This window comes from Kogia breviceps, chromosome 4 (genome assembly GCF_026419965.1).
Source record: "Kogia breviceps isolate mKogBre1 chromosome 4, mKogBre1 haplotype 1, whole genome shotgun sequence".
Taxonomy (NCBI): Eukaryota; Metazoa; Chordata; class Mammalia; order Artiodactyla; family Physeteridae; genus Kogia; species Kogia breviceps.
In genome coordinates this window covers 109398574-109422154 of record NC_081313.1, presented here as the reverse complement: position 1 = coordinate 109422154, position 23581 = coordinate 109398574, and the positions used below count along the sequence as shown (strand labels likewise).

The window sequence follows — 23581 nt, the reverse complement described above, 5'->3', positions numbered from 1 at the left end:
GAGACTTCCAATGTGGATACTAGCCAAATAGTGCAGTGTCCCTATGTAACCTACAATACCTGGAAAATACAGGAGGACATCCCCACCTAGACTGCAAGTTCCAAGAATGTCTCATCACTCTTCTAAAATCTCCAGAGGTAGGTTGTTGTTTCAGAATTTATACTCTGTGCCATACAAACAGATTCTCAAATAGAGATATGAACAGACAATCAAACAGTCAAATCTTTGAAGAAAATCAGTGCCTTGGAAGAGAGGCCACAAATGCAACAAATAAAAGAATTAACACCTGAGGGAAATGGTAGAAAACTTTAAATATCTCTTTAGAGATAAGAGGCTGTTGAATCCATAATATAACAGGCTGCTATAAAAAGTTATAGTCCCTGGAAACTAAAAATATCATCAAATTTAAAAACAATAAATTAACCTATTATTGATTTTTTTTTTTTTTTTTTTTGCGGTACGCGGGCCTCTCACTGTTGTGGCCTCTCCCGCCGCGGAGCACAGGCTCCGGACGCGCAGGCTCAGCGGCCATGGCTCACGGGCCCAGCCGCTCCGCGGCATGTGGGATTTTCCCGGACCGGGGTACGAACCCGCGTCCCCTGCATCGGCAGGCGGACTCTCAACCACTGCGCCACCAGGGAAGCCCCTAACCTATTATTGAGATGTATTCAGCTGAAAATTAAATTAGCTAGCTAGAAAATAGAGGAATTTTCTTAAAATATAGTGCAAAAGATCATGGGAGTTGCTCAACAAATGCTTTTCCCTCCTTCTTCTTCTCCCCTCTTTGCCTGGTTAACTTCTGCTAGTTCTTCAAAAATAGATTCAGGTGCTATCTCTACTGGGAAGCCTCTCCTGACTGCTCTTCTCTCTGGATGAGTTGTTCTCTCCGGTAATTCTGTGGCACTGTCATAGGACTCAAAACAGCAGTATAATTGTTTTTGTTCCTCTAGGCCCTAAAGCTATTGAAAATAAGCACTATGTTTTATCTTCCTATTCCATTCTTGGGACATAAAATAGTTTGAAATGCTTGTTGAATGAGTTTTCTACTCTATTTAGAGGAAATAAACAATTTTACCATAATCAGTATTTTTTTAAATTGTAGTTTAAATATATGATAAAAGTTCTTGGTTACTAGCTTTATCAAATTGATGTGTGAAAGGTATGAGGAAATAGAAAATAGACTGTCTCTAATTAACAAGCTGGTTGTATTCTGAGTTCATTTGTTGACTCATGTTTGAGACCTAGAATACTTTATACTATAATAAAATATAAATGGTTAGGTTCTGAGCAGCCCACAGAATTCTGCTTAACATATACTTAATTGTTTTAATTCTGTCATGGAATTTAGTAATTTTGCAACATGATGAAAATTAACTCAGGATTTCATATTTAATATGGAGGATTGAACATATACGTTTACTTCTCCCTTCTGAAACTTCACTGAAATACCAATTAAGGCATTAAAAAAGGCATGAATCTACAACATAGAGAAAAAGAGACCTCAGTTGACAAAAGATAAGCAGGCAAAAGTTTGGAATCTGGAAGATAGATGAATAAATTATAATAGGCCTAACAGAAAAAAAAAAAAAAGGCTGAAACCTAAAACAAACCAAGAAGCAAACTGAGGCAGACTGAAGTTTTAGAAATTAGAGCCATCACATACTCCTGAAGGAACAGGTAGAGTTAATGTTGAAAGTAGGATTTTTGGAAATCTTTAAAAGTAGCAATTAGATGCTGTGATCCCTTCCCCAACACTAGGTAGCCAGGAAACTACTCTTTTTCCCACCATGGCAGTCCAGAGACATTGAAGCAGAGTCTGGACACAGGGATGCTCAGTACTGCTGAGGGCAGGGGTGCTGTATTGAAAACTGGCAGTGAGAGGTGGTGGGAGGAGGAGGGAAGGGAATTAACTAAAGTCTGTTTACTTAGCCCACTCAGGAAAATACACCCCAGTTAAGGGACTGGAGGATTCCTCTTTTGGAAAAGACTTATTTCCTGGCAGTAATGACCTGGTTCCTGTCCAAATACCCTTCAGTAAAGCCCACTACTTCCTAAACCCCATTTGTGAATTCAGAGTTTCCTACTGCTATTTAGTTGCCTCATTCTTTTTTTAAAAAAATATATATTTATTTATTTAGTTAGTTTTTGCTGCATTGGGTCTTCGTTGCTGCACATGGGCTTTCTCTAGTTGGCAGTGCGCGAGCTTCTCATTGCGGTAGCTTCTCATTGTGGAGCACTGGCTCTAGGTGTGTGGGCTTCAGTAGATGTGGTATGCAGGCTCAGTAGTTGTGGCGCACAGGCTTAATTACTATGTGGCATGTGGGACCTTCCCGGACCAGGGCTCAAATCCATTTGTGCCCCGGTTCGGGAAGATCCCACATGCCGCTGAGAGGCTGGGCCCGTGAGCCATGGCCGCTGAGCCTGCGCATCCGGAGCCTGTTCTCTGCAACAGGAGAGGCCACAGCAGTGAGAGGCCCGCATACTGCAAAAAAAAAAAAAAAAAAAAAAAAATGGTTATGAGTGTACATATTGAAAGAGCGCACCAACTGCCCATCACAATGAATAAAAAAGACCCACACCAAGGCACAACGTTATGTAATTTAAAAATCCTCAGGATAAAGAGAGAAATCCTTCAGTTTTCCAGAGACAGGTTAGATTCCCACCCAAAATTTGTTTCCAATTTCAAGGTTAATGATGCCACTCACATACCAGGAGGGTATGGAAAGGTTTATTACTGATATAATGAAGCCTTCTAGAGCGGAGGGTGTCTCCTGAGCAAGACTGAAAATGGCTTGAGAGAGTAGGGAAAGGAAACTGTGTGGGGGTTTTCAGGTGGTTAGAGGGTGGGGCTGGGGTGAGGTTTTAACTTGCTGGCATTGCCAGAAGATGGAGCACCAGGGCTTATCAGCTTGTACAGATATGGGGCAGAAGGGGAACATGGAGCAGTGAGGTTTAAATCTGTCAAACACTAAAAAATGCAATCAGTTTTTTAAATATACTGGTCTAGAATAATGTACTCAGCTAAACAATCACTCAAGTGTGAAGATAGTATAAAGAAATTTTTTAGACAGGTCTCCCACGCACCTTTTCTCAGGAAATGAAGAAGATACTCCAGCAAAACCAGAAAGTAAATCAATAAAGAAGAAATCATGAGATACAGAAGTCAGAGGCTCTAATACATAAAATATGTGAAAGAATTTCTTAGGATCATGGTAAAGGGAAATCCTGGGAAGACGTGTGCAGCGTGTCTAGAGGATAACCAGTCCAAATTTGAGCAAGTATATTGAGATCTCCAGTAGCAATATTCTTTTTAAAAAAGAGAAAAAAAAAGAAGGAAAGAAAGAGGAGGAAAGAGAGAGAGAGGCAGGAAGGAGGAAGGAAGGAAAGAAAAGAAAGAGAAAAGAACTGATAGATAACCTGGCATTAAAAAAAAAATTGTTGAGGGCTTCCCTGGTGGCGCAGTGGTTGAGAGTCCGCCTGCTGATTCAGGGGACACGGGTTCGTGCCCCGGTCCGGGAGGATCCCACATGCCGCGCAGCGGCTAGGTCCGTGAGCCGTGGCTGCTGAGCCTGCACGTCCGGAGCCTGTGTTCTGCAACGGGAGAGGCCACATTAGTGAGAGGCCTGTGTACCGCAAAAAAGAAAAAAAAAAATTGTTGAGAGGAAATTTACACTTTTGCAAAAAGTTGCAATGAAATGGGTACTTAGAAAACTAATTAAAAATTAGGTTATCAATAGCTCAAAGGAAAAAAACTTGTAGCAAAAAGGTGATATAAATAATATAGCTCATAGTACATGGCTCAGCTCTAAATATATTTAAGCAGTCATAATGATAGAATCATTGAATACATTTAATTTAAAAATATAAAGGAAGATATTAAAAGAAACAATAGAGTTAATAGGGTTGAAAACAGTTGTTTCATTATGATGGGGATTATGAAACAAGAGGTTTTTGATAAAAGCTTTGTAGAACTATATGACTTTTTAAAATGCATGGTATAATTTGATATAAATGTAATTTTAAGTGCATTTACATTTGTAACTTGTGACACCAGAAACAACCTTCTACTGTTATAATCAGGAACGTTTGTTTATTCTTTTCTCTACCAAACTACCTAGATGGTGAGCACAGGGTTTTCCTAATTTCCAAGCCTGGCTTGAGTTCTGGGGTTTGGTGGAAGGGTTAGCTCTCCTGAGAGTGGTATTCATGGAATTTTGAGAGGTGGAAGGCATGAGAGATGTAGCAACATGTCAGTGAGAAGGATGAAGACAGAGTGAGAAAAGTAAAAAGTAGCAAGGACAGGGAAGGACACTCTAAGGCAGCTGAAGTAGGGGAAGCAAAAGATACTGAGAGGCATAACTTACCTCTGACCTCTGAAGAGGTGAAGAAGGATGGTAGCTTGAGTCAGTCAATTTAAGTGTTGCACTGGTGGCTGGAGGAGGTGGCCAGGTAGGAAACAATTGTCAACTTTAAGGATGGGGTTGGAGTGGAAGAGAAGGGTGTGGTGAGGTCAAAATAGGAAGGATAAAGAGTTAGTTGTCTCAGGTAGGTAATGGATGAGCAGAGATAGGTATAGATAGGGCAGGGCAGAAGATAATGGGTTTTCAGAGTAATGCTCTCATTTCATCCCTTACCCCACACCCCTCCAGTTTCTATTAGCGTTGACCTCTGTTTTATCGTGTTGGAAGTGTTTGATAAATGCTGACTGACTATAACAGAGTATATTTTCCCTTTCCTTACTAAATCTTCTGGTTCTTCAAATAAATACTAAGTTCTGTCCCTGTCATTTATTAGAAAGGTTTTCATTCTAGTCTACTCTCACAGGGATGACTTCAGACCTCTGATTCTGGGAGATTTTTCTGTTCAGATATTTACCCCAATTGCCTACTGAGATGTTTGTTTTCTTATTACTGAGTTTTCGGAGTTCTTTATATTTTAGATTCCAGTCCATTTACAAATGTTTTCTCTTAATCTATGGCTTGTCTTCTCACCTTAACCATCTATTTCAAATAAAAGGTTTAAAATTTGATGAAGTCCAGTTTATCACTGCTGTTGCTTTATGAATCATCCTTTTAGTGTTATATCAAAGAAATCTTTGCCTAACTCAGTGTCATGAAGATTTTCTCCTCTGTTTTTTTCTAGAAGTTTTGTAGTTTTAGGATTTGCATTTAGAATCATGATGCATTTAGAGTTAATTTTTTATATTATGGAAGATATGAATGCAAGTTGTTTTGTTTTGCTTTTGCATATGGATATCCAGTTCCAACATAATTTGTTTAAAAGAATATCCTTTCTCCACTGAATTGCCTTTGCATCTTGGTCAAAAATCAGTTACTCTTATATGTGTGAGTCTATTTCTGGGCTCTCTGTTCAGTTCCTTTGATCTATGTTCCTTTGAGTCTATGTTTATGCTCATTGTTTTTTAAATGGAATAACTAGAATCACCGTTTCTTCTTCTCAGCTAGTTAGCTTACAGTTATTGGGTTACTTATATAAAAAACTTGTATTTAAAAAATTAGGTATACATTTTATTTATTTTTATTTATTTTTTATTGAAGTATAGTTGATAAAACTTGCATGTTTGAGCCAAGAATTATAACTGAACCAAAGTAGGGAAGGAATAAATTATAAAACTTTGAAAAACAATGGAAAAGGTTTATAGTGCATTTTCTCCGTATCAAAAACAGAATTATTTTCTCAGATTGAAGTACAATTTAAGATTGTGTACAATAGTATGCCTTTTCAGTTGTATGTGTAATTTTACATTATTAGTATACAACTGCATGTACATTTCTACAACTTTGAATTCTTAGGATTTTGAATCTGTTTACTATTGAAACATTTTACCCTTTTTGTTTGTTTGTTTATTCTACAGGACTAAGTTTACAGCATGATATTTCTAGCTCTCTTCTAAGTTACTCAATCACAGACTCCTATACAGAATATAAGAGTTTTGAAGAGAGTTTAAGTAGCTTCCCATCGCCTGAACTCTTCAGAGGATCAGATTATTTAGGTGAGAAAATAATTTCAACCTTAAGTTGCTCCACTATAGAAATTGCTCCTTTGTCCACAAATCCTGCAATGAATAATGTTCCTTTTGAGGAGATATACTTATCTTCCACCAAAACCTTCTTCTGCCCACTATCCATTGTGTTCCATGCTCAATCACATAGGACTATAGATCAAAAGCCCTCAGATCAGGGAAGGATGAAGAGATTAGCATTTACATGTAATACATATCCAGTTAGTAAGCAGTTTTGCACATAACATATGTATACTTGTTCTCTTGAACTATGGGCTATCTTTTATTTCCTATACTTCTGTTACTTTTCAATAACTAAAAGGTTGACTAGACCATCTCCCTGTCTGAATTTTTTCTACAAATTAACAGTTATTTACATTTACTATATGTATAATTAAGAGCCGTTGGTTAATGATACAGATTGAACACATGCCTTCCTCCACAACTTTGCACAATGGCTTTTTTAAAAAGACATAAGCACATAGGAGTAGAGAGAATGGGAAAGAATAAAGCATAAAGTTTGGAAAGCTGAGAGCAAATGGTCTGATAAAGCAGAATTGAAAAAACTGAGTCCTAAATCAACAATGGAAAGTTTGTACAAAGTTAGTTTGTACAATACCATAGTATCCCAGAAAAGTTTTCAATGTGGCTTGTAAAATAGTTGTAAAAAGCTGTGTCCAAAACACAAAAGATGTGGTGACTTCTCCTTTCCTACTCAAATGGAGTCTGGAGATTTATTCTTTGGGGTGTTTTGAAACAGAGGGACTCTAGACTGGAGGATACTAGGCACTGTTAATAGGAGGGATACCATGGTATTTTGAAATGTTAGTCCCAATTACTATTCCCCTGTAGTAGTATTATATAGCCATACCCTTGTCATAGCCTCATAGTGGGTGAAGTGTACTTTCTCACTCTTTTGCTTTGGAGTTGACCATATGATTTACTTTGGGCAATAGGATATCAGTGAGTGAAACATAAACTTTTGATATGTGCGTACATGATTGGGCTCGTCCTCTTATCCTTTTGCCATCGTGAGATGAATACAGATCTTCTTCCACTTACGATGGAAAAAACTGTTAGTTGAACCATTGTAAGTCAGGGACCATATGTATATCCTAATCAGCTTTTACCTCTCCTGTGGAACTCCAGAATAAGAGATACAGAGCAGGATAGCCCCAGGCAGACTGCAGACTTCAGAGAGCTGCCCCAGCTGATCACCAGACCCATATAATCTAAAGCAGAGCTGCTTGAGCCGAACAGTAGACATGAGTATAAGAAAGAAATGCTTTCATTTTATGCTACTGGCATTTCAGTGTTATTTATTATACAGAAAAAGCCAACTACTTCAGATACTGTAGCGAATGCAGAAAGGGGAAATTAAATGCAAGTGTACATTCCACATTGTGGAACTTGCTCACCCAGTGCCTATTCTCATCCTAACCCAGCAGCTCATTACTCTGTTCAGCTTCCAGAATGCTAGCACCCAGAATTGAAACTTTCAGGCAAGAGAATGGAAGGTTTTTTCCTGAGAAATCTGAGCAACCCTAAAGAAAGTATCTAAAGATATTGGCCTCTGTAGTCCTTCAATGAAAGTGACAAGAACCCTATAGTGAAGCTGCCTATGTAACAAGCCCCAACTAAGCCATAGAGATCCCACTTAGCCATTTAGGGCCCCCAGAGAGCCAAGGACTACTAGACTTCTGAGAAAACCCTCTAACATAAAACATAGAGATCAGAACAAAGCAAAATATGGTAGTGAGTCAGTAAGGTGTTGGAATAGGAAACCCTAGACCTGCCTTCCCCCAGGGACACACCAATTCAGCAACAATACATGGACTAATTCCCTTTGTGAGAAATCTAAAAACTAGTTGAGGGGCTCCTGCACCCCAGGCAAGCTTGAGACCAGTCACATCTAAGGCAGTAGGAAGGACTTCCCTGGTGGCACAGTAGTAGTTAAGAATCCACTTGCCAATGCAGGGGACACGGGTTTGATCCCTGGTCCAGGAAGATCCCACATGCTATGGAGCAACTAAGCCCATGTGCCGCAAGTACTGAGCCTATGCTCTAGAGCCCGCAAGCCACAACTATTGAAGCCCGCACACCTAGAAACCATGCTCAGCAACAAGAGAAGCCACCACAATGAGAAGCCCGTGCACCACAATGAAGAAGAGTAGCCCCCACTTGACGCAACTAGAGAAAGCCCATGTGCAGCAACAAAGACCCAATGCAGCACCCCCCGGCCCAGAAAAGCCAGAAGGAAAATCCAAGACACCCTTTCGCCATAATTCACACCCCCAGCACAGGTTTGCAGGAAACCTTCAGCTCCCAGCTTCTCCCTAGGGAGGGAGGGAAAGGACTGAAGCATGTGTCAAAAGTTCTCAATTTTCTGGGAATGGTCAAAGAATTGCCTACTGTCTTATCTGCCTCAGAGGGCTGATGGGACCTGCCTAACATACTCTAGAAGTCTGATGGGTGCTGAAACAAAGATAGTATTTTGTCCTAGCATAAAAACATTCACTAGATCCCAGCTTCTCTCTGGGGCGGGAAAGAGTTGGACTGTGTCCAACATTCCAACATTTCCAGGGGCTGCTCAAAGGAATAGTTTTTGTCTCATCTGTCTTGGAGCACTGATGGGACTTGGTGTATTCTAGATTCCTCTTGGGCACTAAGAACAAAGACTATGGTTTGAACTGGCAAGAAGGTTTGAGAGGATCCCAGAATCTCTGGTTGGGAAGATTGGTGAAGGTCTTCTGTATGAGGCCTATCTGTGAAGACTGGAAGAGGTGGCTGTTTTTTCTAATGTGCAGATACCAACACAAATCATTAAAGAAAAAGAAACAGAGAAACATGGTCCAAAAAATGGGAATAAGATAAAGCTCCAGAAACTGACCCTAATTAAATGGAAATATATGAACTACCTGACAGAGAATTCAAAATAATTGTCATAAAGATGTTCAACAAATGTTCATAAAGAGCTCAGGAGAACAATGCACAGAAAAAGTGAGAATTTTAAGAAAGAGATAGGGAAAAAAGTTTACCAAAAAGAAATCTTAGAGCTGACAAGAAAGAATTGGCATACTCAAAGATAAGTCGTTTGAAATTATCCAGTCAGAGGAGCAAAAAGGAAAAAGAATATAAAAGAATGAAGAAAGTTTGAGATTTCTGTTAAGGAAACAGATCAGTATATGGATTGTGGGAGTCCCATAGGAAAAAGGGAGGTAGGAAGGGAGGGAAAGAGAAAGAGCCAGAAGGCTTTTTCACAGAAATAGTGGCTGAAAACTTCCTAAGTCTGGGGAAGGAAATGTACATCCAGACCTAGGAACCCTAACAAACCTCAAATAAGATGAACCAAAGAAATTCACATGGGTGAACATAATCAAATTGTCAAAAGTCAAAGACAAAAAGAATTTTGAAAGCAGCAACTAAAAAAACGACTTGACTAAAATACTCCATGCAAATGGTGACCAAAAGAGAGCAGGAGAGGCTATACTTATATCAGATAAAAATAGACTTTAAGTCAATAACTATTATGAGAGATAAAGAAGGACGTTATATAATTATATAAGGGTCAATTCATCAGGAACACATAACAATTATGAATAAATATTCACCCAACATCAGAGCCCCTAACATATGAGGCAAACACTGACAGAAATGAAGGTAGGAATAGGCATCAATACAATCATAGTAGGAGACTTCAGCACCCCCACTTGTAATAATGGATAGAACATTTGGACAGAAAATCAACACTTAACTGATTTCAAAGTATCAGTATATTGCAAAGCTACAGTAAATATAACGTTATAGTACCGGTAATACAGACATATAGACCAGTAGGACAAAATAGAGGTCCCAGAACTAAATCCATGAATATATGGTCACCTGATCTTTGACAAGAGTGCCAAGAATACACAATGTGGGAGAAATAGTCTCTTCAAAAAATGATGTTGGCAAAACTGGATATCCACATACAAAAGAATGAAATTGGACCCTTATATCATACAGAAAAGTCAGCTCAAAATGTAGTAAGGACTTAAATGTGAGAACAGCAACTGTAAAACTCCTAGAAGAAAACATAGGGGAAAATCTTCACGGCAGTTGGTCTTGGCAGTTATTTCTTTATGTGACACCAAAAGCACAGGCAACAAAAGCAAAATTAGACAAGTGGGCCTTGATAAAACTAAAAGCTTCTGCACAGAAGAAGAAACAATCAACAGGGTGAAAAGGCAACCTATAAAAAGGGAGAAAATATTTGCAAACCACATATCTGATAAGGGATTAATATCCAAAATATATTAGAAACTCCCACAATTCAAAAGGAAAAAAAATCCAAATAACCTGATTAAAAAATGACGAAGAACTTGAATAGACATTTCCCGCAAAGAAGACATTCACATTGCCAACAGGTATATGAAAAGATCACTAACCATTAGGGAAATGCAAATCGAGACCATAGTGAGATATCACCTCACAACTCTTAGGATGGTTATTATTTTAAAAAAATTAATGTTGGCAAGGATATGGATAAATTGGATGCCCTTGTACACTGTTGATGGGAATGTAAAATAGTGAAGCTGCAATGGAACACCATATGGCAGTTACTCAAAAAATTAGAAGTAGAACTACCATATATGATCCAGCAATCCCACTTCTGGGTGTTTATTCAAACTAATTGCAGTCAGGATCTAGAAGATATATTTGCACTCCTGTGATCATTGCAGCCTTTTTCACAATAACCGAATGTGGAAACAACCTAAGTGACCGTTGAAGGATGAATGGAGAAAGAAAATACAGTATATGCATACAATGGAATATTATTCAGCCTTAAAAAAGAAGGAATATTGGGATATATGTATATGTATAGCTGATTCACTTTGTTATAAAGCAGAAACTAACACACCATTGTAAAGCAATTATACTCCAATAAAGATGTTAAAAAAAAGGATATCCTGCTATATGCAACACTATAGAAGAACTTTGAGGATACTATGGTAAGTGAAATAAGCCAGTCACAGGAAGAAAAATACTATATGATTCCACCTGTATGAGATATCTAAAGAAGTCAAATTCATAGAAGTAGAGAGTAGAATGTTGGTTGCCAGGGCCCTGGAAGAAAGGGATGTGGGAAGTTGCTATTCAACAGGTATAGTTTCAGTTATGCAAGATGAATAAGTTCTAGAAATCTGCTGCACAGCACTGTGCCTACAGTTAACAATACTCTATTGCACTCTTACAAATTTGAGGATATGTCTCATGTTAAGTGTTCCCACCATAATAAAATTAAAAATAAGAGAAGAAACCAAGCAGAAATAAGAATACAAGGAAGATACTGGGGAAAAAAACCCTTCAAATAAGGTGTTTTTTTTAAAAAAAACTTTTTAAAGGTTTTTAAATCTGATAAATGTATATTGCATCCATTGAATAGGAATAGGATGCTGTGAAAAGAAAAGGGGGTGAATATTCAGAGAACAAATTAAATGCAGTAGCAGAATGGAAAACTCAATAGAAGGATTAGAAGATAAGTTGAGATTTCCCAGGAAAAAGAAAAAGTCAGGAGGAAAACACAAAAAAATGGAGAAAAAAGGTAAGTTAGAGAAGCAATATATGAAATCTAATATCAAATAATAGGAGTTCCAGAAAAAGATAATGAAATAAACAGAAGGAAGAAAATGATCAAATATACAATTCCAGAACACTTTCTAGAGCTAAAGAATATGCTTTCTGGGTTAAAAAGGCCATACTGTGCCTAGCACAATAGATGAAAAACACCAATACAAAACATTATGAAATTTCAGAACATCTGAAGATGGAATAAACAGAATGGATTTATACAATTTGGTAGAGTTTAGGATTAAATAGATGAAAAATACAGAGAAAACTAAACAAACAAGATTTTTATTGACTCCAGGAAAAACAAAAGGTGGTCATGGTATATACAAGAGTAAAAACTAGGATTTTTATGGCAACTTATCATCATAATGTCTACATTGAATATTGGCCTAACTAAATATGTGATATAATAATATGAGGACAATGGGAAAGGTGGGGAAAAGGAAATAAGAGTATTAAGGGCCTGCGATAGCCCAAAGATTATTTAATATCCTGATGCCGTCAAGGCTTGTCTTTTTTTCTCTGTCTTACCCAAGCTTTCTTCAATTACCATAACTTGGTATGGGCTGGGGACCTAAGCTGAGGAGAAAAAGGTAATCTGCCACTTGTGTGCTATTGTTCAAAATTTTGTGCCATTTCTCTCTGTTTTTTTAGATTGGGAGTGTCCCATGTTGGAAGAAAACATGCTGTGTAAGAATTCCACTCTTTTGGACACAAGTAAAGCAGTACCGATAGAGAAGGCACTACAGTTTTCAAACCTCTCTGCAATTTTAGGTAAGTTTCACATTCTTTTTCCTCATGTCACAAGGGGAAACCATTGTGTATATTGGAAAAGCAAAGTATTTTTTCTTTTGAATGATTTCTAAGTTAAATTCATTGATTAGGACTACCTATGGCTACACATCATATCTGACTAATAGTAAGTAGCTTAAGTACATATGGGTTTACTTTTTTTAACATCTTTATTGGAGTATAACTGTTTTACAATGGTGTGTTAGTTTCTGCTTTACAACAAAGTGAATCAGTTATACATATACATATGTTCCCATATCTCTTCCCTCTTGTGTCTCCCCCTCCCACCCTCCCTATCCCACCCCTCTAGGTGGTCACAAAGCGTGGAGCTGATCTCCTTGTGCTATGCGGCTGCTTCCCACTAGCTATCTATTTTACCTTTGGTAGTGTATATATGTCCATGCCACTTTCTCACTTCGTCACAGCTTACCCTTCCCCCTCCGCATATCCTCAAGTCCATGCTCCTAGTAGGTCTGTGTTTTATTCCCATCCTACCCCTAGTCTCTTCATGACATTTTTTTTCTTAGGTTCCATATATATGTGTTAGCATACGGTATTTGTTTTGCTCCTTCTGACTTACTTCACTCTGTATGACAAACTCCAGGTCTATCCACCTCATTACAAATAACTCAGTTTCATTTCTTTTTATGGCTGAGTAACATTCCATTGTATATATGTGCCACATCTTCTTTATCCATTCATCTGTTGATGGACACTTAGGTTGCTTCCATGTCCTGGCTATTGTAAATAGAGCTGCAATGAACATTTTGGTACATGACTCTTTTTGAATTATGGTTTTTTCAGGGTATATGCCCAGTAGTGGGATGGTGGGGTCATATGGTAGTTCTATTTGTAGTTTTTTAAGGAACCTCCATACTGTTCTCCATAATGGCTGTATCAATTTATATTCCCACCAGCAGTGCAAGAGGGTTCCCTTTTCTCCACACCCTCTCCAGCATTTATTGTTTCTAGAGTTTTTGATGATGGCCAATCTGACCGGTGTGAGATGATATCTCATTGTAGTTTTGATTTGCATTTCTCTAATAATTAATGATGTTGAGCATTCTTTCATGTGTTTGTTGGCAATCTGTATATCTTCTTTGGAGAAATGTCTATTTAGTTCTTCTTCCCAGTTTTGGATTGGGTTGTTTGTTGTTTTATTATTGAGCTGCATGAGTTGCTTATAAATTTTGGATATTAATCCTTTGTCAGTTGCTTCATTTGCAAATATTTTCTCCCATTCTGAGGGTTGTCTTTTGGTCTTGTTTATGATAACCTTTGCTGTGCAAAAGCTTTTAAGTTTCATTAGGTCCCATTTGTTTATTTGTGTTTTTATTTCCATTTCTCTAGGAGATGGGTCAAAAAGGATCTTGCTGTGATTTATATCATAGAGTGTTCTGCCTATATTTTCCTCTAAGAGTTTTAGAGTGTCTGGTCTTACATGTAGATCTTTACCCCATTTTGAGTTTATTTTTGTGTGTGGTGTTAGGGAGTGTTCTAATTTCATACTTTTAAAGGTAGCTGTCCAGTTTTCCCAGCACCACTTATTGAAGAGGCTGTCTTTTCTCCACTGTATATCCTTCCCTTCTTTATCAAAGATAAGGTGACCATATGTGTGTGGGTTTATTTCTGGGATTTCTATCCTGTTCCATTGATCTATATTTCTGTTTTTGTGCCAGTACCATACTGTCTTGATTACTGTAGCCTTGTAGTATAGTCTGAAGTCAGGGAGCCTGATTCCTCCAGCTCCATTTTTCATTCTCAAGATTGCTTTGGCTATTTGGGGTCTTTTGTGTTTCCATACAAATTGTGAAATTTTTTGTTCTAGTTCTGTAAAAAGTGCCAGTGGTAATTTGATAGGGATTGCATTGAATCTGTAGATTGCTTTGGGTAGTAGAGTCATTTTCACAATGTTGATTCTTCCAATTCAAGAACATGGTATATCTCTCCATCTATTTGTATCATCTTTTTTTTTTTTTTTTTTTTTCGTGGTACGCGGGGCTCTCACTGTAGTGGTCTCTCCCGTTGCGGAGCACAGGCTCTGGATGCGCAGGCTCAGAGGCCATGGCTCACGGGCCCAGCCGCTCCACGGCACGTGGGATCTTCCCGGACCGGGGCACGAACCCGTGTCCCCTGCATCGGCAGGCAGACTCTCAACAACTGTGCCACCAGGGAAGCCCTGTATCATCTTTAATTTCTTTCATCAGTGTCTTATAGTTTTCTGCATCAACGTCTTTTGTCTCCTTAGGTAGGTTTATTCCTAGATATTTTATTCTTTTTGTTGCAGTGGTAAATGGGAGTGTTTTCTTAATTTCACTCTCAGATTTTTCATCATTAGTGTATAAGAATGCCAGTGATTTCTGTGCATTAATTTTGCATCCTGCTACTTTACCAAAGTCATTGATTAGCTCTAGTAGTTTTCTGGTAGCATCCTTAGGATTCTGTATGTATAGTATCATGTCATCTGCAAACAGTGACAGCTTTACTTCTTCTTTTCCGATTTGTATTCCTTTTATTTCTTTTTCTTCTCTGATTGCTGTGGCTAGAACTTCCAAAACTATGTTGAATAAGAGTGGTGAGAGTGGGCAATCTTGTCTTGTTCCTGATCTTAGTGGAAATGGTTTCAGTTTTTCACCATTGAGAATGATGCTGGCTGTGGGTTTGTCATATATGGCCTTTATTATGTTGAGGAAAGTTCCCTCTATGCCTACTTTCTGCAGGGTTTTTATCTCCTTCAGTTTGTTGATATGGTGTATCACGTTGATTGATTTGCGTATATTGAAGAATCCTTGCATTTCTGGGATAAACCCCACTGGATCATGGTGTATGATCCTTTTAATGTGCTGTTGGATTCTGTTTGTTAGTATTTTGTTGAGGACTTTTGCATCTATGTTCATCAGTGATATTGGCCTGTAGTTTTCTTTCTTTGTGACGTCTGTCTGGTTTTTCTATCAGGGTTATGGTGGCCGCATAGAATGAGTTTGGGAGTGGTCCTCCCTCTGCTATCTTTTGGAAGAGTTTGAGTAGGATAGGTGTTAGCTCTTGTCTAAATGTTTGATAGAATTAGCCTGTGAAGCCATCTGGTCCTGGGCTTTTGTTTGTTGGAAGATTTTAAATCACAGTTTCAATTTCAGTGCTTGTGATTGGTCTGTTCATATTTTCTATTTCTTCCTGGTTCAGTCTCAGCAGGTTGTACATTTCTAAGAATTTGTCCATTTCTTCCAGGTTGTCCATTTTATTGGCATACAGTTGCTTGTAGTAATCTCTAATAATCTTTTGTATTTCTGCAGTGTCTGTTGTTACATCTCCTTTTTCATTTCTAATTCTATTGATTTGAGTCTTCTCCCTTTTTTTCTTGATGAGTCTGGCTAATGGTTTATCAATTTTGTTTATCTTCTCAAAGAAACAGCTTTTAGTTTTATTGATCTTTGCTATTGTTTCCTTCATTTCTTTTTCATTTATTTCTGATCTGATCTTTATGATTTCTTTCCTTCTTCTAAATTTGGGGGGTTTTTTTGTTCTTCTTTCTCTAATTGCTTTAGGTGCAAATTTAGACTGTTTATTCGAGATGTTTCCTGTTTCTTAAGGTAGGATTGTATTGCTATAAACTTCCCTCTTAGAACTGCTTTTGCTGCATCCCATAGGCTTTGGGTCGTCGTGTCTCCATTGTCATTTGTTTCTAAGTATTTTTTGATTTCCTGTTTGATTTATTCAGTGATCAACTTCGTTATTAAGTAGTGTATTGTTTAGCCTCCATGTGTTTGTATTTTTTACAGGTCTTTTCCTGTAATTGATACCTAGTCTCATAGCGTTGTGGTTGGAAAAGATACTTGATACGATTTCAATTTTCTTAAATTTGCCAAGGCTAGATTTGTGACCCAAGATATTATCTGTACTGGAGAATGTTCCATGAGCACTTGAGAAAAATGTGTATTCTGTTGTTTTTGGATGGAATGTCCTATAAATATCAATTAAGTCCATCTTGTGTAATGTATCATTTAAAGCTTGTGTTTCCTTATTTATTTTCATTTTGGATGATCTGTCCATTGGTGAAAGTGGGGTGTTAAAGTCCCCTACTATGATTGTGTTACTGTCGATTTCCCCTTTTATGGCTGTTCGTATTTGCCTTATGTATTGAGGTGCTTCTATGTTGGGTGCATAAATATTTACAATTGTTATATCTTCTTCATGGACTGATGCCTTGATCATTATGTAGTGTCCTTCTTTGTCTCTTGTAATAGTTTTTATTTTAAAGTCTATTTTGTCTGATATGAGAATTGCTACTCCAGCTTTCTTTTGATTTCCATTTGCATGGAATATCTTTTTCCATCCCCTCACTTTCAGTCTGTATGTGTCCCTAGGTCTGAAGTGGGTCTCTTGTAGACAGTATATATATGGGTCTTATTTTTGTATCCATTCAGCCAGTCTGTGTCTTTTGGTGGCAGCGTTTTATCCATTTACATTTAAGGTAATTATCGATATGTATGTTCCTATTACCATTTACTTAATTGTTTCGGGTTCTTGTAGGTCTTTTCCTTCTCTTGTGTTTCTTGCATAGAGAAGTTCCTTTAGCATTTGTTGTAAAGCTGGTTTGGTGGTGCTGAATTCTCTTAGCTTATGCTTGTCTGTAATGGTTTTAATTTCTCCATGAAATCTGAGTGAGATCCTTGCTGGGTAGAGTAATCTTGGTTGTAGGTTTTTCTCCTTCATCACTTTAAATATGTCCTGCCACTTCCTTCTGGCTTGCAGAGTTTCTGCTGAAAGATTAGATGTTAACCTTATGGGGATTCCCTTGTGTGTTATTTGTTGTTTTTCCCTTGCTGCTTTTAATATGTTTTCTTTGTATTTAATTTTTGATAGTTTGATTAATATGTGTCTTGGTGTGTTTCTCCTTGGATTTATCCTGTATGGGACTCTGTGCTTCCTGGACTTGATTGACTATTTCCTTTCCTCTATTAGGGAAGTTTTCAACTATAATCTCTTCAAATATTTTCTCAGTCCCTTTCTTTTTCTCTTCTTCTTCTGGTACCCTTATAATTTGAATGTTGGTGTGTTTAACATTGTCCCAGAGACTGTCCTCAGTTCTTTTCATTCTTTTTTCTTTATTCTTCTCTGCAGTAGTTATTTCCACTGTTTTATCTTCCAGGTCACTTATCCGTTCTTCTGCCTCAGTTATTCTGCTATTGATCCCATCTAGACTATTTTTAATTTCATTTATTGTGTTGTTCATCATTGCTTACTTCTTCTTTATTTCTTCTAGGTCCTTGTTAAATGTTTCTTGCAATTTGTCTATTCTATTTCCAAGATTTTGGATCATCTTTACTATCATTATTCTGAATTATTTTTCAGATAGACTGCCTATTTCCTCTTCATTTGTTAGGTCTGGTGGGTTTTTACCTTGCTCCTTCATCTGCTGTGTGTTTTTCTGTCTTTTCATTTTGCTTACTGTGTTAGGGGGTCTCCTTTTTGCAGGCTGCAGGTTCGTAGTTCCCGTTGTTTTTGGTGACTGTCCCCAGTGGCCAAGGTTGGTTCAGTGGGTTGAGTAGGTTTCCTGGTTGGGGGGACTAGTGCCTATGTTCTGGTGGATGAGTCTGGATCTTGTCTTTCTGGTGGGCAGGTCCACATCTTGTGTTGTGTTTTAGGATGTCAGTAGCCTTATTATGATTTTAGGCAGCCTCTCTGGTAATGGATGGGGCTCTAGTCCTGTCTTGCTCTTTGTTAGGCATAGGGTGTCCAGCATTGTATGTTGCTGGTCGTTGAGTGAAGCTGGGTCTTGGTGTTGAGATGGAGATCTCTGGGAGATTTTCACCGTTTCATATTGCATGGAGCTGGGAGGTCTCTTGTGGACCAGTGTTCTGAAGTTGGTTCTCCCACCTCAGAGATACAGCCCTGATGCCTTGCTGGAGCACCAAGAGCCTTTAATCCACATGGCTCAAAATAAAAGGGAGAAAAAATAGAAAGGAAAGGAAAGGAAGGAAGGAAGGAAGGGGGAGGAAGGAAGAAAGGAAGGAAGAAATGAAGGAAGAAAGGAAGGAAGGCAGGAAGAAGGAAGGACGGGGGAGGAAGGAAGGAAGGAAGGAAGAAAGGAAGGAAGAAATGATGGAAGGAAGAAATGAAGGAAGGAAGAAAGGAAGGAAGGAAAGGAGGAAGGAAGAGAGGAAGAAATGGAGGAAGGAAGGAGGGGAGGAAGGAAGGAAAGAGGGAAGAAAGGAAGGAAAGAAAGGAAGGAAAGAAAGGAAGAAAGGAAGAAGATAAAGTAGGATAAAATAAAGTTATTAAAATAAAAAATAATTATTAAGAAGAAAAATTTTATTTAAAAAAACCACAAAAAAACAAAAAAACGGGTCGGTCAGAACCCTAGGACAAATGGTGAAAGCAAAGCTATACAGACAAAATCTCACACAGCAGCACACACATACACACTCAAAAAAAGAGAAAAAGGGGAAAATAATAATATGTCTTGCTCCCAAAGTCCACCTCCTCAACTTAGGATGATTCGCTGTCTATTCAGGTTTTCCACAGATGCAGGGCACTTCAAGTTGATTGTGGAGCTTTAATCCGCTGCTTCTGAGGCTGCTGGGAGAGACCTCCCCCTCTCCTGTTTGTTCGCACAGCTCCTGGGGTTCAGCTTTGGACTTGGCCCCACCTCTGCGTGTAGGTCGTCCGAGGGTGTCTGCTCTTCTCTCAGACAGGACGGGGTTAAAGGAGCAGCTGATTCGGGGGCTCTGGCTCAGGCCGGAGGGAGGGAGGGGCACGAATGCAGGGTGAGCCTGCGGTGGCAGAGGCCAACATGACGCTGCACCAGCCCGAGGCGTGCCGCGCATTCTCGCGGGGAAGCTGTCCCTGGATCCCTGGACCCTGGCAGTGGCGGGCTGCACGGGCTTCTGGGAGGGGCAGTGTGGAGAGTGACCTGTGCTCGCACACAGGCCTCTTTGTGGCGGCAGCAGCAGGCCTAGCATCCCATTCCCGTCTCTGCTGTCTGCGCCGACAACTGCGGCTCACGCCCGTTTCTGGAGCTCCTTTACGCGGCGCGCTTAATCCCCTTTCCTCGCGCACCAGGAAACAAAGAGGCAAGAAAGAGTCTCCTGTCTCTTCAGCAGCTCTGCACTCATCTCTGGAGCTCCTTTAAGCGGCGCGCTTAAACCCCTCTCCTCGCGCACCAGGAAGCAAAGAGGGAAGAAAAGGTCTCTTGCCTCTTCGGCAGCTCCAAATTTCTCCCGGACTCCCTCCTGGCTAGCCATGGTGCACTAACCCTTTCAGGCTGTTTTCACGCTGCCAACCCCAGACCTCTCCCTGGGATCCCACTGAAGCCCGAGCCTCAGCTCCCAGCCCCCTCCCTTCCCAGCCGGTGAGCAGACAAGCCTCTCGGGCTGGTGAGTGCCGGTCGGCACCTATGCTCTATGCGGAAATCTCTCCGCTTTGCCCTCCACACCCTGTTGCTGCGCTCTCCTCTGTGGCTCTGAAGCTTCCCCCCCTCCGCCACCCACGGTCTCCGCCCACGAAGGGGCTTCTAGTGTATGGGAACCTTTCCTCTTCACAGCTCCCTTCCACTGGTGCAGGTCCCATCCCTATTCTTTTGTCTCTGTTTATTCTTTTTTCTTTTGCTACCCAGGTATGTGGGGTGTTTCTTGTCTTTTGGGAGGTCTGAGATCTTCTGCCAGTGTTCGGTGGGTGTTCTATAGGAGCAGTTCAACGTATAGATGTATTTCTGACGTATCTGTGAGGAGAAGGGTGATCTCCGTGTCTTACTCTTCCACCATCTTCTCTCTTCCCTCGGGTTTACTTTTTTAAAACATTTATTTTGAATTTTGGACTTGCAGAAAAGTTGCAAAAGTAATACTAAGGGTTCCCTATACCTCCCATCCAGCTTTCTGAAATATTATCTTATACAACCGTAACACAATGATGATAATCAGGAAATTAACATTGGTATTAAACTGTTAACTAAACTACAGACCTTATTCATGTTTCACCAGTTTTTCCACTAATGTCTTTTCTTCTGTTTCAGGATCCTATCTAGGATCCTACATTGCATTAGATTGTTATTTCTCCTATAGTCTGCTGAGGTCTGTGACAGATCCCATGTTTGTCTTTCATAAGCTTGATACTTTTGAAGATTACTGATCAGTTATTTTGTAGCACGTCCCTCAGTTTGAATTTGTCTAGTGTTTTCTCATGATTGGAAAGAGATTATGCAATTTTTGATAAAAACACCACAGAAATGATGTTGTATTAGGGAATTCTTAATGTCAGTACATATATCTTATGATTGGTGATGTTAAACTTCACTTGATTAAGGTGGTATCTGCTGGTTTTCTCCACTGTTAAGTTACTAGTTTCCCTCTGTAGTTAATAAAAACGTAGAAAAACATAGTTTGAGACTCCATAAGTCCTGTTTCTCTTCAAACTTTCATTCACTGATGTTACCATTCATCAGAGGAACTTGATTGCCACAGTTCTTACTGTGGTGTTCATCTCATGGTAATTTTCTACTTCACTCTTTCCTGTTACATTTATTAATTGGAATTCTGCTGTAAAATAACTGCCTATTTTCCTCCATTTATTTATTCAGTTATTTCTATCAGTATGAACTCATGCATATTTATTTTATTTTATGGGTTAAAATCCATTCCTCACTCCCTTCCTCCCTCCCTTCCTTCCTTTATTCTACTATACACACAAAGAAGTTTCAGAATTGTTAACCCAGATCCCTGTGAGAAATATGTTTACTAAGTAGATTACTACAGCATTTATGTACAGTTCTGTTTGTCTTCAGCATTTCAGCATCCAATCAGAATACTCTTTTCCAAAATTAGGTAGGTTAGTTCTTTTCCTCTCCCCTTTCAGTGAAATTGTTATTCACTTGTTATATAGTTTGATTCCTTTGGTAGTGTTGGATTCAGTTTTTGATCCCCTTTCCTGTTTGATTTTGTTTATTTATTCAAGGAGGGGGGCTGTGTGAAGGTATGTGGAACATTACTATGGTTCTAAGAGTCATTGCTATACAAAAAAATATTCTCAGAAAAGTAATGCTTTCTCTTTCTTCTACTGCTACTGTGATCCCTTTCCCCTCTTCTTTCTACCTGATATCCACCTTATAGGTAAGCAGTCTCTTTAGTTTATGCTTTATCTTTCTTGTGTTTCTTTTACACAAATGAACAAAGCCCTATGTATTTTCTTTCATTTTTAAATTGAGGTGTAGTTGAGTTACAATATTGTGTTAGTTTCAGGTATACAACAAGGTGATTCAGTTGTATATATATATATGTATTTTTCGGATTATTTTCCATTTTATTTTACTGCAAGATGTTGAATATAATTCCCTGTGCTGTACAGTAAATCCTTGTTAGCGATACTTATCTATTTTATGTATAGTAGTTTGTATCTGTTAATCCCATACTCCTAATTTGTCCCTCCCCCCTTCCCTTTACCCTTTGGTAAACATGTTTGTTTTCTGTGTCTGTGAGTCTGTTTCTGTTTTGTATATAGATTCATTTGTATTATTTTTTAGATACCACATGTAAGGGATATCATATATTTGTCTTTCTCTGTCTGACTTACTTCACTAAATATAATATTCTCTAGGCCCATCCATGTTACCGCACATGGCAATATTCCATTCTTTTTTATGGCCGAGTAATATTCCATTATATATATATGTGATATACATATCACATCTTCTTAAGCTAGCCGTCTATTGATGGGCATTTGGGTTGTTTCCATGTATTGACTGTTGTAAATAGTTGCGCTGTGAATATTGGGGTGCATGTATCTTTTTGAATTAGAGTTCTCATCTTTTCTGGATATATACCAGGATGGGATTGCAGGATCATATGGTAGCTCAATTCTAAGTTTTTTGAGGAACCTCCATACTGTTTTCCCTAGTGGCTGTGCCAGTTTACATTCCCACCAACAGTGTAGGAGGGTTCATTTTCTCCACAGCCTCTCCAGCATTTTTTGTTGTTGTTATACTTTTTCATGATAGCCATTCTGACAGGTGTGAGGTAATACCTCATTGTGGTTTTGATTTGCATTTCTCTAATAATTAGCAGTGTTGAGCATCTTTTCATTTGCCTGTTAGCCATCTGTATGTCTTCTTTGCAGAACTGTCTATTTAGGTCTTCTGCCCATTTTTTGATTGAGTTGTTTGCTTTTCAATATTGAGTTGCATGACCTGTTTGTCTGTATTGGATATTAACCCCTTGTCAGTTGCATCGTTTGCTAGTATTTTCTTCCATTCTGTAGGTTGTCTTTTCGTTTTGTTGATGGTTTCCTTTGCTGTGCAAAAGCTTTTAAGTTTAATTAGGTCTGATTTGTTTATTTTTGCTTTGATTTCTTTTGCTTTGGGAGACTGTTCTTCGAAGATACTGCTATGGTTTATGTCCAAGAATGTTTTTCCTGTGTTCTCTTCTAGGAGCTTTATGGTGTCATGTCTTATTTAGGTCTTAAACCATTTTGAGTTTATTTTTGTGTATGGTGTGAGGGAGTTTTCTAATTTCACTGATTTACATGTAGCTATCCAGCTTTCCCAGCACCATTTGCTGAAGAGACTTCCTTTTCTCCATTGTATATATTCTTGCCTGCTTTATTGTAGATTAATTGACCATAGGTGCGTGGGCTTATTTCTGGGCTCTCTATTCTTTTCCATTGATCTATACGTCTGTTTTTGTGTCAGTACCATACTGTTTGGATTACTGTAGTATTGTCTGAAGTCTGGAAGGGTTATGCTTCCTGCTTTGTTCTTTTTTCTCAGGATTGCTTTGGCAGTCTGGGTCTATTGTGGTTCCGTATGAATTTTCAAATTATTCGTTCTTGTTCTGTGAAATATGTCATAGATATTTCGATAGGGATTGCATTAAATCTATAGATTTCTTTGGGTCGTATGGCTATTTTAACAATATTAATTCTTCTAATCCAAAAGCATGGGATATCTTTCCATTTCCTTGAATCACCTTCAGTTTCCTTAATCAGTGTTTTATAGTTTTCAGCATATAGGTCTTTCACATCCTTGTTTAAGTTTATTCTTAGCTATTTTATTTTTTGATGTGATTTTAAACAGGATTGTTTTTTACTTTCTTTTTCAGGTATTTCATTATTATTGTAAAGAAATGCAACAGATTTGTGTATATTAATCTTGTATCCTGCTACCTTGCTGAA

At 38.6% G+C, this 23581-nt stretch overlaps 1 protein-coding gene across 1 annotated transcript in view; it reads left to right on the top strand.

Moving 5' to 3' along the window:
• MEIKIN (meiotic kinetochore factor) overlaps nucleotides 1-23581 on the top strand; it is a 215199-nt gene that overhangs the window by 5052 nt on the left and 186566 nt on the right. Inside the window, exons 4-5 of the mRNA XM_067031545.1 lie at nucleotides 5876-6013; nucleotides 12287-12406. Coding sequence (XP_066887646.1) covers nucleotides 5876-6013; nucleotides 12287-12406 — 258 coding nt within the window. The remainder of the gene's footprint in view (nucleotides 1-5875; nucleotides 6014-12286; nucleotides 12407-23581) is intronic.